Source organism: Myotis lucifugus, unplaced genomic scaffold (assembly GCF_000147115.1).
Source record: "Myotis lucifugus unplaced genomic scaffold, Myoluc2.0 scaffold_190, whole genome shotgun sequence".
Lineage (NCBI taxonomy): Eukaryota > Metazoa > Chordata > Mammalia > Chiroptera > Vespertilionidae > Myotis > Myotis lucifugus.
In genome coordinates, this window is record NW_005871238.1 from 816395 (window position 1) to 831679 (window position 15285).

Consider the following 15285-nt stretch of genomic DNA (forward strand, 5'->3'; position numbering starts at 1 on the left):
TCTAAAAAAGGGTTGTAATATCATGCTTCCGTCTGCCTGTGGGTAACCTCCATGTAGTTTTGTGACCTTTGTCTTGTTTCAGTTATATTAACCCCCTTGAGTATTTCTTGCAATGGAGGTCTTCTGTGGCAAATTCCCTCAGTTGCTGTCTGTCTAGAAAATCTTTTCTTTCTCCTTCATATCTAAAGGATAACTTTGCTGGGTATAGTATTCTTGGCTGGTAATTTCTCTCTTTAAGTAGTTTGAATATTTTATTCCCAGCTCTCCTCCCTTGTAGGGTTTCTTCTGAGAAATCTGATGATAATCTAATGAGATTTCCTTTGTAGTTACTGTCTTCTTTTCTCGGCTACATTGGTAATTCTTTCATTGTCATTAATTTTTGACAGTTTTAATATAATGTGCCTTAAGTAAGGCATTTTTGAATGGAGGTAATTAGGTGTTCTATTTGCTTCTGGGATTTAAGGATTTAGTTCTTTCCATAGGTTTGGAAATTTCTCACTAACTCTATTTTTTGGAGTAGGCTGTTTCCTTTTCCCTTTCTTCTTTTTTTTCCTGATATGCCCATTATTATTATATTGTTCTTTCTGATGGAATCAGATAGTTCTTATAGAGTTCTTTCATTAAAAATTTTTTTTTCCAGTATTTCTCTTCTTTGCCCTGCATCATTTCTAGATTTCTGTCTTAATAGCACTAATTCTTTCCTTCATCTGGAAAAGTCCATTTCTTAAGATCGCTTGTTTATTCTTTATGTATTTTATTGAGTTTTTCATCTCCAGAATATCTATGTGGTTCTTATTAAAAAGTTTTAATTTTGTCGGTAAAGTACTAGTTTTGTTCATTGATTTTATTTCTGGATTCATTAAATTGCCCATCTGTGTTTTCTTATATCTTGTTGAGTTTTTTGTAACTGCAATACTGAATTATTTTTCACTTAAATCACATGTTTTTATGTCTTTAAGTTCATTTTCTCAAGATTTAAAAATTTTGTTTCTGAGCTGCCTCATTACCTTGGTTATTCATGGTGTTTGATGGGTTTCTTTTTTGTCTAGGTTTCGATGTATGCATGGCATTTCCGAGGTCAGCAAACTGCAGCTTGTGAGCCACATGCGGCTCTTTGGCCCCTTGAGTGTGGCTTTTCCACAAAATACCACGTGCGGGCGCACATGTACAGTGCGATTGAAACTTCGTGGCACATGCACGGAAGTCGGTTTTCAGCCTGGGCGATCTATTTTGAAGAAGTACTGTTGATATTTGGCTCTGTTGACTAATGAGTTTGCCGACCACTGCCCTAGTAGATTTATTCAAGAAAAGTCTTTCTAATGATTTCTAGTAGGAGTCACAGGTTTTTAAGTTCTCTTGAACTTCTTTGGCTTTTCAGATCTCTGCGAGTTGGTGGAAAATGTCCTGTGTTTCCTGGGAAGTTGGACATCTTTTCTGTGTCTAGGTCGCTTCAGTCTCAGGGGACAAACTCTGCAAAGCAATGGGGTGGACATTAGGTTTCCCAATCTGTAAAATCCCTGTGCTGTCTCCTGAAGCTAGACACTGCTGGCAGTTGTGGGCTTAGCTGGGAGAAGCAGGCTGCTACCTTTGTTGCTGTATATCCTGTAATGGTGACTGGCAGACCTCAGTGGCCTCCCCTTTGTATCTCCACTGACCCTGGAAATGGGTGCAGAGTGCAGCCCTTGCTGAGGGGAAAATGTTTCTGTAGTATTAGCTGTCAGGTTTGCAGATAATGCACTCTGCAATCCCACACTCACTGCTACAGCTTCTTCCGGGCCCTGCTGCTAGCTCTGGGAGGGTGATGGGAGGTGGCCAGGCTTGGTGACTTTCTGTTTCTCTGTCTGAAATGCCAGTTTCCAGACAACCATGGCCATACCTCTGTTCTTGGTGCTTGCCCAGGTCACTGGGTTCAGCTGCAGCAACCACTGACCACTTCCCTAGGAATGCTCACTGTATTTCTCTGTTCCTGTCCAAAGGGAGTGCCAGTGACAACCTACTAGTAACTCCTCCCCTCCCTGGGCTGAGACTCACAGTGAGCTCCAGGTTGCAAGCTCAGGGATTCGTCCCCGGCACCATCTTAGCTCTTCTCTCTCCCACCTCCTGGTTCGCTCCCCTTGCCCACCTTCACATGCTTCATTGTGCCGATCTCGCAGATGTGTTTGTGTGTCGAGAAGGGAATTCTTTGTTGAATTACAGCTGTTTAAGTAGCTGAAACTTCAAGGGGAGAAGCCAAGGGGACCCCTCACTCCACCATTTCTCTGACTGTTTCCAGAGTGGCTGTACAAATTCACATTTTTGCCAGCAGTGTATGAGGGTTTCTTTTCCTCTACACCTTCTCCAACTCAAGTTATTTCTTGTCTTGTTGATAATAGCTACTCTAACAAATGTGAGGTGGTAACCCATTGTGATTTTAACTTGAATTTCCTTTTAACTAGTGAAGTTGAGCATCTTTTCATATATCTGTTGGCCATTTGTATGTCTTTTTGGGAAAAGCATCTTTTCAAGTCCTTTGTCAATTTTAAAAAGTTGGATTGCTTTGTTGTTGTTGAGCTGTATGAGTTCTTTATATACTTAGCTCCTTATCAGTGATTTGGTTTGCCCATATCTTCTAACCTTTAGTTGGTTGCCTTTTATTTTGTTGATGTTTTCTTTTGCTGTGCAGAAGTCTTTTGGTTTGATGTACTCTCATTTAGTTATAAAAATTTCCCTGGCTGGCATGGCTCAGTGTTTGGAGTGTCAGCCCATTGCAATTCCACTCCCAGTCAAGGGACAGTCCCTGGGACGCAGTTATGATCTCCGGTCCTGGTTGGGGCATGTGTGGGCGGCAACCAATCAATGTGTCTCTCTCACATTGATGTTATTTCTCTCTCTCTCTCTCTCTCTCTCCCTCTCTCTCTCTTTCTCTCTCTCTCTCTCTCCCCCCTCCTTCTCTCCCTTTCAGTGTCTCTAAAAAAATTCATATCGGTATTCCTTGCATTATTCAGGTTAATTTTTGGTTTATTCAGATCATTAATTTCATAAGAAGAGTTATGTCACATATTCTGAGTTTTTGAGTGTTCAAATATGGATTAATTTTGACCATATAAAATAATGATAATTTGTCTGAACAAAAAAATGTAAGATTATCACATTACCTCAGAATTCTCAAATATTTCTCCACAGCATTGACCATGAGGTCTCTAATGCTAACGTCTTAAAATTCAGACAATGGTTGAGATTGAGTGTAAACTTTTCTCAATAACTAGGAGCACAATTCTGTGTGTCCTCTATATTAGAAAAATAGAGGTTTTAGGCTGGGTTTTTCCTGTTGTTGTTTTCTCCTAAGTACATCTATCTGAAATATTAGTGGCTGGCATATGTTTTGGGCCCTGACTAAATGTCAGTTGAATGCTTATATAAAAACCAAACAAAGGAATAATAGTTAAACTGTCTTCAGGCTGCCACAGCAAGCATTAATGAAAAGATTAAAAAAAAAATAAAGGCTCAACACAGTAATTAATTCTCCCATAAACACTCTAGTCCCCGGAGTCACTTCTGTGCCTCACATAAAACTCCTCTCTAATCAAATACCCCCCAGGGGACACCAGTGCTCCCGGGTCATGAACTGTGAACAGAAAGCTGCATGGCTGCTCTTCAAACCCAGAGCACCTGTGGACACACTCAACTCATTTAGGGTAGAATGGGGATCCGAGGCCTCTCCCTGTGTATTCCCTACAGACCCATCCACACAACATGAGTGAAAATGTCTGTCTATCAGCTCACCACTCCCAGGTCAATCCCACTCATGGGTCCCTTTAACAGCGACAGTTTGTGTGACTGGGGAAACTGAGAAGAAGTGCACCTTCCTTAGATTAGCCCATCATCTGTATTGCTACTGCTGTCCCTTTCCACTGTGGAATAGGGAGAGCTGCCCGTGATGATACAGCTATGCTCGAAGTGCCTAGTGTCTTCTAATAATGTTTTCATAAAGAGCAGAATAAAAAGATAGAGAGACCTGAGGGGATAAGGAGAACAGGCAAGGGCATGAGAAGAATGACAGTAGACTGATGGGTAGGTAAAATAATACAGAGAAGATAAAGAAGAAAGGAAGGCTGGGAAGTGATAGGAGGAGGAGGAGACCACAGAGAGATGAGGAGGGGCAGCACTTCTGGCAAGGCCACTGGGAACTACCAAGGACCTTCTATCACCTCTTTCTGTAGAAAAGGATATGAGAACCCAAGTATGGACTTGATTTCTCCAGGCCAGAGGGACATAATTTTCCAGCCAGACCACAGACTGCAGACCTTGTTGGAAGCCAGTCTCATTTTATAGTTGTTGGCACCACGGGGAGGTTAGGACACAGACAGGAGCAGGAAGAAAATGTGGAGGCCCCATAGTGGTAGAGATGGGGGGGAAATGAGAGACGTTGTGGGAGGCTGTGGCGAGGGAGGCAGCAGGGTTTCTCTGACAGAGAAGTGAGCAGAGGGAGAGGTGTGTTTGTCTGCGTGGCAGGGGAAGTTACGTAAGAGCACAAAAGGGAAGGGAAGGGAAGCTGGTCTCTGAGCTCTGAGGAACGCTTGTCCTGCTGAGGCATCCTTTACCCAACAAACTTCAATGCTGCTGCCGCTGCTTCTGCCCCTGCTCTTCAAGGGAATTCTCTGCCCTGGGCCAAGCCCAGAGGGTAAGGGGAACCCAGGTGGAAAGATACCTGAGGTTGGGCATAGCAGGGTGGAGAACGGTTCTGGGCAGGATCTGGGGGCAGGGAGTAACGCTCCCCCTGGGTGCCCTTGTAATCTGCATGCCAGGCTAGTTCTGGGCAACATATCCTTGACCCCAGTCTCAGTTTCTCTCTCTGATTTTGGGGAGAAGAAACTGGATCAGGGGGGAGGGGAGGTGAGAATATGTGCAAACTTTACCTGCATTTCTCTTTTCCTAGATGGGCCTTTCTTCTCCCATCCTTTCACCCTCTCTCCATTGTCATTTCTCTGTCTCTCAGCTGGCCACGTCCTCGGACTCCATCAGCTAGCAGGAGAACCCCTCTCCTTTCGCATGATCCAGATCTCCTCCTTTGCCAACCACAGCTGGGTGAACACCCAGGGCTCAGGCTGGCTGGGCGAAGTGCAGACTCATCGCTGGGACAGTGTCTTGGGCACCATCGTCTATCAGTTGCCCTGGTCCCGGGGTAATTTCAGCAAGGAGGAGTTGGAGAACATCCATGTGCTATTGCAGCTGTACTTCAATAGATTTCCCCCGGAAGTGCGGGCGTATTCCAGTCAGTTTCAGTTGGAATGTGAGTTTGCTATTCCAAGCTGGTTTTTGCCTGAGGGGCCCGACCAGGTGAAGATGGTATATGGGTTCTGACCTTCATTCAACCTTCCCGACCTTGTTTTCTGTCTCCCTTCACTCACTCTCTCCTCTTTGCTTCACCCTTCACCATCATTCCCACTCTACCTCACCCCACCACAAACACAGAAGGACCTACACCCCTGAATGTCCCTCATATTCTGGCTCCTTGGAATAGCTGTCTCCTTCTGATGTTCTTTCCTCACCCTCAGCCTCAGACTCAGCTTTTCCCAGCCAGGATCTGCTCTCCTTTCTTCCTGGCCTAAGTGTTCACGTGGCCTAACGCTAACCCAAGCCTCCCAAGTAAGCTCTTTCTGACAAGTCAGCTATATTTCTAAGTCTTCCCGTCTAGCCTTTTCAAATTAATTATTATTTTTTAAAATAACAATTCTTTATTGTTGAAAGTATTACATATGTACCCATTTCCTCCATTGACCCCCTCCAGCCTACCTGCACGCCCCCCCCCAGGCCCCCACTGCCCCATTGTCTGTGGCCACGAGCCATGCATATATGCATACAAGCTTCTTGGTTGATTATTTGCCACCCACCCTCCCCGGCCTTTCCTCTAAGATTCCGCACTCTGTTCCATGCTTCCATGTCTCTGGATCCACTCCATTCTTCAGTTTGTTTTGTAACTTAGATTCCACAGATGAGTGAGATCCTGTGATACTTGTCAGATTCATTATTTTTACATACCTTTATTCTCTTCACATTTTCTTCCCACAATTTCCCCCTCCCCTTTTCATCCCAGCACGAGTATCCCATGTGATTCGCCAGAATATTTTTCTTCCCTTGATTCCCTTTACTTTACGGATTGTTTCCTTTCCCTCCCAACAATTCTTTCCATACTGACGCTCTCTAGTTTGTCCCCCTCAGATCCCTTTGTGATCCAGATATCATCCGGCTGTACAATGCATCCTGGGAAGGCCCCAGAAGCCTTCTTAAATGGGGCATATCAAGGATCAGATTTCCTGAGTTTCCAAGGATATTCCTGGAAGCCATCTCCAGGTGCAGGAAGTCGGGCTCAGAATGTCTGCAAACTGCTCAATCGCTACCGAGTGATCAAAGAAATTGTGAAGAACCTTCTGGGTAACACCTGCCCTCGCTTTCTGGCTGGCATCGCTGCAGCAGGGAAGTCAGAACTGGAACGGCAAGGTCAGCCCAACTTCCTCTCCTCTCACATCCTTCGTGCTTTAGTTCTTGTATCTGAGTTTTTAACTCGTTATCATCTCTTTGAAACACACAATAAGAGGCTAGGGGATGAGTGTTGCTTCCAAGACAAGAGAAAGAAGTGGTTACTCCAACTGCTGAGGTAGCTGAGTCACTAAGTCCACTTCTTCTCTTCTTTCCAGTGAAGCCAGAGGCTTGGGTGTCCAAAGGCACTAGCCCTGGTCCTGGGCGTCTGCTGCTGGTGTGCCATGTGTCTGGCTTTCACCCCAAACCTGTGTGGGTGCGGTGGATGCGCGGTGAGCAGGTGCAGCCGGGCACTCAGCAAGGCGAAGTGCTGCCCAACGCTGACAGAACATGGTATCTGCGAGTGACCCTGGACGTGGCAGCTCGAGAGGCGACTGGCCTGACTTGTCGAGTGAAACACAGCAGCCTCGGAGGCCATGATCTAGTCATCCACTGGGGTGAGGAAGAACCGGGGCCGCTGGGGGAAATGAGAGTCTTCCCATAGTTCCAGGCTAGTGAATGAACATCTGGGGAAATGAATAGGAATGCTAAGCACTGGGGAGAAAGTGGGAAAATCCAAGTAAAGAAGGGTGAAGAAGGAAAGCAAAGAAAACAGGAGAGGATTAGAGGTAGTAAAGAGAAAGAAAAGACGGCACTAATGATTTATAAAAAAGAGAGAGGGGTGAGATCAGGGACACAGACCAGGAAGAACTGAGAGGAGAGGAAAACTCGTGGAAGGCCCCACCCTTGGAAACGAGAAGCATTAACTGAGGTAGAATAGAGACACTTCATAAGTTGGCATTCTTACTTTATCCCCAACCAGATGGATACCCCGTCCTCCTGATATTGATCTGCTTGGCTATAATGGTTACCCTGGTTATGTTGATTGTGGTTGGCCCGTGGTTTCAAAAGCAGAGGTGAGATTTTCTTGTTCTGTTTCTTCAACTACTTCCTCTATTGTTTTCTTTCTTCCCCCGTTCTTTCTTTTTCTTTTTGTTTTAAAAGAATTGTTGTGAGTTTATTTGAGCCAAACTGTCGACAATTGCTGGGAAGCAGTATCTCAATGGATTAGGATAGTACTCCAGAGAATGGCGGGTTTTCATCTACTTTATACCTTGCAATCAAAGGAGGGGATTTAGGTGCTTACACGAAATCCACTGGTGATAAATTAGAGAGGCGGGAAAAAGTCAACGGGGGAGGGGGAACCTCTGTATTGGATAAAAAATAAAATAATAGAAACATACATAAGTGGGTGCAGGATAGTTAGCAGTCCACAATTAATATGATACCAATAACAATGAAGGAATTGGTGGTGTCTGTCCTGGCGCCCAGGCACATTAGGGTGTGCCCCAAGGGGTCTGGAAAAAGGGAAGTTACAAGTTACCCAGACATTTCAAGGACTTGTTATCACAGATGCAAAAAGACAGATCGGCTCCGTTAAGGTACAGGTTAGCCTCGTCAGACTCGCCCCTTTCTTGATTTCCTTTCTTTTGAGATCAAGATTCTCTTCTTCTCCCACAGCTCAAACTGGAACGTCTGCTCTCCCCAGGCACCCAGCCTTGCCTTTCCCACAGGACCCAACATCCAAGAACCCAGGAGTTTAGGAAATCACCTCTACTTGGCACAGAAATCATGGATGAAGCACATATTCTTGAAGAAAGGAAAAATAAACCTAAGCAAACTCTGATGGCATTTCTGCAAATTCTTTACTCCTTCTTCAAGATCACAAAATATTCTCTTTAATCTGTGGTGCTCAAACCTGAGTGGGCATCAGCAGCATTTGGGAGGGTTTTTTTTGAAACAGATTTCTGGAACATCCCTCCAGAGTTCTAGTCTTTTACGTCAAGAGAGAGGTTCTAGAATTTTTATTTGTTACAACTTTCCGATTATGCTCATTCTGGTGGTCTGGGGACTCACACTTTGAAAACCACTTTGTCTTTGAGAAGCGTACCTTTTGTAAAATACCTTTTTAAAATTGATTTCAGAGTTGAAGGGAGAGGGAGAGAGAGATAGAAACATCAATGATGAGAGAGAATTATTGATCAGCTGACTCCTGCATGTTCTCCGACTGGGGATCGAGCTCGCACGGGGGCATGTGCCCTGACCGGGAGTGGCACTGTGACCTCCTGGGTCATAGGTCAATGCTCAGTCACTGAGCCATGCCAGCCGGGCTTTTTTTTGCATCTTGAGGTCGGCCTATGTTGCAATGAATCCCCTTTTAGGCTGCTTTTGTTGTGTCCCATATATGTTGAGGTGTTGTTTATTTTCCTTTGTTTGTAGATATCTTTTTATTTCTTTCTTGACCACATTATTAGTCTATTCTTTTCTATTGTCATGTTATTTAGCCTTTATGTGCCTTTTGTTTTTCCTTAAAATTGATTTCTAGTTTCATAGTACAGTAGTCAGAGAAGATGCTTGATAGTATTTTAATTTTTAAAAATTTATTAAGACTTGCTGTGCCCACTAGTGTTGTTCAGTAGTTGAGCATCGACCTATGAGCCAGGAGGTCCTGGTTTGATTCCTGGTCTGGCCACATGCCCAGGTTGTGGGCTTGATCCTCAGTAGGGGTTGTTCAGGAGACAGCTAATCATTGATTCTCATCAGTGTTGTATCTAACTCTCTCTCCTTCTTCCTTCCTTTCTCTGAAATAAATTTAAATTTTTTTTTAAAAAATCTTAAAATTTATTAAGACTTCTTTGTGTCCTAACTTGTAATCAAACTTAAAGAAAGTTCTATGTGGCCCTGGACAGTGTTGCTCTGTGATTAGAACATCAGCCCGCACACTGAAGGGTCACAGGTTCAATTTCCAGTCAAGGGCACATACCTAGGTTGCAGGTTTGATCCCTGGCCCCGATCAAGACACAGGTGGGAAAAAACCAATCGATGTGTCTCTCTCACATCAATGTTTTTCTCTGTCTCTTTTTCTCTCCCCTCCCTTCCACTCTCTCTAAAAATCAATTGAAAAACTATCCTTAAGTAAGGATTAACAAACAAAAAATTTTATGTGCATTTGAAAAGAAATTATATTCTGCTGCTTTGGGGTAAAATGCTCTAAAATATGAATTAAGTTTATCTTGTCTAGTGCATCTTATAAGGTCGCTGTTTTCTTTTTTGATATTTTTGTCTGGGAGATTTATCTGCTGATGTCAATGGGTTGTTAAATTCTCCTGTTATGACTGCATTATTGTTGATCTCTTTTTTGATGTCCATCAAATTTGCTTTATGTATTTATGTGATTCTCTGTAGTGTTCATTAATGTTTGCAAGGGTTATATCCTCTTGTTAGATTTATCCCTTTATCATGAGGTAATGCTCTTTTGCATTTCTTAATATAGTCTTTGTTTTAAAGTTTATTTTGTCTTATATAAATACTACAGGCCAGGTGCATGAAATTCGTGCTCTGGTGGGGTCCCTAGGCCTGGCTGGTGGTGAGGGCTGATCGGGGCCCTCCCACCGCTCCTCCCACCTTCTTGCCAGCTGCCAGCTGCCAGCTGCCAGTCAGGGCCTGCCAGACAGGGGGAGGGACCATGGGCAGTTGGCCGGCCAAAGGAGGTTGGCTGTGGGATTGCACTGACCATCAGCGGGAAGCTCCTGCATTGAGTTTCTGCCCCCTGGTGGTCAGTACATGTCATAGCTACTGGTTGTTCCGGTGTTTCAGTAGCTTAGGCTTTTATATAGATAAATAGATTTCTACTCCTGGTTTTTTTTTTCTGTTTCTATTTGCATGAAATATCTTTTTCCACATTTTCACTTTCAGTCTATGTTTATCTTTTATTTTGAGGTGCATTTCTTGTAAACATCATATTTATGGGTCTTGTCCTTTTATCCATTCAACTTCTTTATGTCTTTTGATTGAAGAATTTAATACATTTACCTTAAAATGATTATTGATGGGCACATATTTATTGCCATTTTATTATTAATATTTGTGTTTCTTTCTTTTTATGTAAAAGAAACCCTTTAACATTTCGTGTAAAAGTGATTTGGTGCTGATACCTATTAGCTTTTTCTTTTCTGGAAAGCTTCTTATCTCTTATTTAAATTTAAAGTATAGCCTTGCTAGGTAGAGTAGTCTTTGTAGTCAGTCCTTGCTTTTCATCACTTTTTATATTTTGTGCCAATCCACTCTGGCCTGCAATATTTCTGTGAGAAATCATCTGACAGTCTTATGGGAGTACCCTTGTAAGTAACTAACTGTCTTTCTCTTTCAGTTTTTAAGATTATTTTTGTTATTAACCTTTGGAGTTTTAATTTTGATGTGTCTGCATGAGGCCCTCTTTACATTCATCTTGTTTGAGACTCTCTGATTTCCAGGACTTGTCTTTTTTCCAGGTTAGAAACATTTTGTCATTATTGTTAAAAGTAAGTTCTGAATTCCTTGCTCTTTCTTCAACCTCCTGTTTTTCTGTGATGTAGATCTTGTCCCAGAGATCTCTTGAAATAGCCTCAAATTTTAAATATTTTGATGTGCTCTGATTGGTTATTTTCTGCTACCATGCTTTTCAAATGACTGATTTAATTATCTGTTTTATTTCATTTCCTGTTGATTTTTTTAGTGTAATTTTTATTCCAGTTATTGTATTCTTCCTTTCTGGCTGGTTCTTTTTTTTTAAAAATATATTTTATTGATTTTTTACAGAGAGGAAGGGAGAGAGATAGAGAGTTAGAAACATTGATGAGAGAGAAACATTGATCAGCTGCCTCCTGCACATCTCCCACTGGGGATGTGCCCACAATCCAGGTACATGCCCTTGACCAGAATCGAACCTGGGACCTTTCAGTCCGCAGGCCGACGCTCTATCCACAGAGGCAAACCGGTTTCGGCATGACTGGTTCTTTTTTATGATTTCTATGTCCTTTTTTATGCTGGTGAAATTCACACTAAGTTCCAACAGGGTCCTTACAAACATTGTGCTGAACTCTCTTTCTAGTAGATATCTGGCCTCCATCTTATTTAGATGGAGATTTCTCCCATTGTTTTATTTAGGGCCTATTTCTTTGTCTCCTTCTTTGTATGCCTTTCTGAGTTTGTTTCCGTGTATTAGGCAGATCTCCCAGTTTGGTGGGGCGGCCTCATGTTGGAGGTTTTCTGTGGGGCCCAGTGGCACAGCCTCCCAGCCCCTTATGTGTACTTTTGTGTTTAAGTGGGTCCTTGATTGTTGTTTCACTTTCCTGGTTCGGTTACCCGCAGGCTGGCTGGCTGTGAGGTTTGGCTGCAAGCGCAGTGCATGAGGTGCTGTGCAGTGGCTGATTGCATGAAGTGGAATTTGCCTTTGTAGGGTCTGGTTTCTGCTGATATATTTTTGGAGGGAGTCATGCTACTTGTGGAGCTAATTGGGTCATACTGTGTTATGGACTGAAGTCAGCCCTTAGCTGTGTTGGTTCTGGGAATTCTTGAGATGAACTTCAATCGGGTCATGTCAGACACCACCTGTGACCTCTCTTGGCTGCCTGTTTTGCTGTGCAAAGCTATGCACAGACTCTAGCTTCCTCCACTGGACCGGGTGCGTGTAGAAGGGGTTAAGATGTGAATCAAGTGTGGATGCCTTCAGTACTGGGCCTATGACTTGTCAACATTAAAACCAAGTCCCCCCAGAACACTGCCACCTGTTGGCTTCCGTTAGGCATGTAAGAGGATTTCAAAGATATGTTAATCTAGCCCTGTGCCTTTAAGATACAAATATCTGGTCTTCTTAAAAAACTCTTATCGCCCTAGTGGGTTTGGCTCGATAGAGCGTCAGCCTGCAGACTGAAAGGTTTGGGGTTTTGATTCTGGTCAAGGGCACATGCCAAGGTTGCCGGCTCAATCCCCAGTAGGGGGCATGCAAGAGGCAGCCAATCAATGATTCCCTCTCATCATTGATATTTCTATCTCTCTCTCCCTATCCCTTCCTCTCTGAATTCAATAAAAATATATATTTAACAGAAAACAAACAAAAAAAACCCTCAAATACCTCTTATCTGGGCCATCTTTTAAAAGGCAAGTTTCTGGGAGGTAATCCTTAATGAAAGAAAAAAAATCTTAGCCATTTGAGCAGATCAATTAACTCATTTCAGCTGTTAAACAATGATTTTGCTGGACAAGTCTTAAGTTTACTTACTTTGGGCCTTTTATTACAGAAAAGCTAGAAAATAAACTTGAAATGGTTAGTGAATATCTTATACTTTATTAGAAATATGTCTCTTAAAAGTGTGAGTGTGGCCCTGACTGGTTTGGCTCAGTGGATAGAACTTTGGCCTGCGGACTGAAGGGTCCGAGGTTCGATTCTGGTCAAGTGCATGTGCCTTGGTTGCGGGCACATCCCTAGTGGGAGGTGTGCGGGAGGCAGCTGATCGATGTTTCTCTTTCATCGATGTTTCTAACTCTCTATTCCTCTCTGTAAAGAATCAAAAAATATATATTTTTTAAAATGTGTGAGTGTGGCCCAGTTGGTGGGGCTCCCTGGTTGAATGTCACCCTATGAACCAGGAGGTCATGGTTTGATTCCCCATCTGGGCTCATGCCTGGGTTGCAGGCTCAATTCCCAGTAGGGGGTGTGCAGGAGTCAGCCTATCTATGAAATAAATTTAGTAAAATATATGTTAACCTAGGTATACAAAAATAATAAAGAGAACTTGCTTAAGGAGAAAACAAACCTTTTACTGAAGAAGTTGTATGTTTAAAGCATGACTACTCACTATAACCTGCCCCATTAGGAGCTTATGATCACATCACCCAGTGAGATTAGTTTTCATAAAATCCCTTTTTAATCCATAGTTCGCCCTTTTGGTTATAAATTAATTTAAAGTATGCATTGATGACCTGCCTTTAGTCTGATAGTGTTACCTTATAATGCTAGGAAGGCTTATTCTTAGGAAGTCTCAGTATCAATGTTGTCTTGTTGGCCTTTGGAAATGGGCCAATGGGATGCGAGTTGAGGACAAAATTTCCCAAAACAAGAAGAACAGGTAAATGGAAGGCAGCCAGGTCTTATGGCCTTTGTTGTGAAAAAATACTCAATCATTTTACAACGTGGGAAGCTGCCCTAAAGTGGTAATCTATTCATTCTAGTAAGTGGTCCATCTTGGAATTTACACTTGCTCTCAGGGTGAAATTCTTTCCAATCTTGTAGATATGAGAGGTCAGAGGACATAGGACAGAGGCAGGTTCTGCCATTGAAAACCAGAAAGGGCAGCCCTAGCTGATTTGGCTCAGTGGACAGAGCGTTGGCCTGTGGACTGAAGGGTCCCAGGTTTGATTCCGATCAAGGGCACATGCCCAGTTTGCAGGCTTGTTCCACAGTAGGGGGCATGCAGGAGGCAGCCGATCAATAATTCTCTCTCATCATTGATGTTTCTATCTCTCTCTCCCTTTCGCTTACTCTCTGAAATCAATAAAAATACATTTTTTTTTTAAAAAAAGAAAAGAAAACCAGACAGGGGAGAGACTAACTTGAAGAAGTGCTGATGGGGAAATGAAAGGTCCAGTAAAAGGCATGTGGCTGTGGGAGGTATTAGGGTTTTTCAAAGAGGGAAGTGGGCAGAGGGCAAGGTTTTTGTTGGCAGAGAGGAAGATAATAGAGTTTGAGACTGGGAGGGGGGCATCCCATCAGATTTCTGAGGAGAGTTCTCTCTGTGGGGGTGGGGCTGGGAATGTCTGGCCCGAGGGCCTTATTTGGTCTGATCCTGCTAAGCATTAGGGGTGAGTTAATTACATGTTTGACCAAATTAGCAGGATGATTTTTAAGTTGATAATTTTGTATGGGCCACAAATGATGTTATAAATATTGAAATGGCCCTTGACAGAAAAATGGTTGCCAACCCCTGATCTAGGAGAACAAAAATCACCCATTGTGCTGAACTTGGAAGAGTGTCAGGTCAGAGCTCAAACAAAAATGATCATGAGGCCCTAACCGGTTTGGCTCAGTGAATCGAGCCTCGGCCTGCAGGCTGAAGGGTCCCAGGTTCGATTCGAGTCAAGGGCATGTACCTAGGTTGAGGGCTCATCCCCAGTAGGGGGTGTGCAGGAGACAGCTGATCGATGTTTGTCTCTCATTGATGTTTCTAACTCTCTATCCCTCTCCCTTCCTCTCTGTAAAAAATCAATAAAAATAAATTTTAAAATATTTTTAAACAAATGACCATGAGGATGCCTGTGGTCTGAGCAGAATGGGGCGAGAAGCAGGACCTGGGAGACACCAGTGATAGAGGAAGAGCCCGCGGTTCCCTCAGGACAGCCAGGACCACTAGCCAGGCTGGCTTTCAATTACAGAATGTCCCACTCAACTCAGATGATTGTTTTGGGATTAGGTGTGTCTAGGGGGTTTGTGTAACCATTTTCTTCTCTCCCCATTACATTTTACATACACTTCAGATTCTTGGATCTGTGTTTATAAGTATTCATACTAGTGCTCACTTTGGCAACACATACACTAAAAAAAAAAAAGTATTCATACTACAAATAGCCTGCCAGTTTTCCTGGTCACAGAGCTCATTCTCTTACTGCACAGGAACCATTTCTTGAATATGACTTTTCCTAATTCCAGCTGGCTTTGTCCAGTCTAATAGCACACGACTCACTTGTCTTCTTTCAACCAGCTCCCTCCACTTTTGTACATAGGAGCCGTCCAAACCCTTCATCATTAAGCCTTTAACATCAGGTTTTGGTCAGTGTTCAATTTTGTCTTAAGAAAAACACCGCAGGTTGTTGACCAAGCGAACAGAGTTTTGGTCAAACTAAAGGTAAAATCTTTTGTTTTTTTGTTTTGTTTTGTTTTGTTCATCCTCACCTGAGGATATTTTTCCATTGATT

The 15285-nt window shown here is 43.1% G+C and overlaps 1 protein-coding gene across 1 annotated transcript; it reads left to right on the forward strand.

Moving 5' to 3' along the window:
- Positions 1 to 4593: 4593 nt before the first annotated feature.
- On the forward strand, positions 4594 to 8182 carry LOC102425054 (T-cell surface glycoprotein CD1e, membrane-associated-like). Its single transcript, XM_023760695.1, has 6 exons — positions 4594 to 4660; positions 4976 to 5269; positions 6199 to 6477; positions 6675 to 6953; positions 7319 to 7412; positions 8017 to 8182. The coding sequence occupies exons 1-6, from the start codon at positions 4594 to 4596 to the stop codon at positions 8180 to 8182; spliced, it is 1179 nt and encodes a 392-aa protein (XP_023616463.1).
- The last annotated feature ends 7103 nt before the right edge of the window (positions 8183 to 15285 follow it).

Bases quoted from the DNA above. Each gene is read 5' to 3' on its own strand.
- LOC102425054 (XM_023760695.1), top strand. From the start codon at position 4,594: ATGCTGCTGCCGCTGCTTCTGCCCCTGCTCTTCAAGGGAATTCTCTGC. The intron at 5,270-6,198 runs GTGAGTTTGCTA...TGTCCCCCTCAG, and splicing joins CAGTCAGTTTCAGTTGGAAT to ATCCCTTTGTGATCCAGATA. The intron at 6,954-7,318 runs GTGAGGAAGAAC...ATCCCCAACCAG, and splicing joins TGATCTAGTCATCCACTGGG to ATGGATACCCCGTCCTCCTG.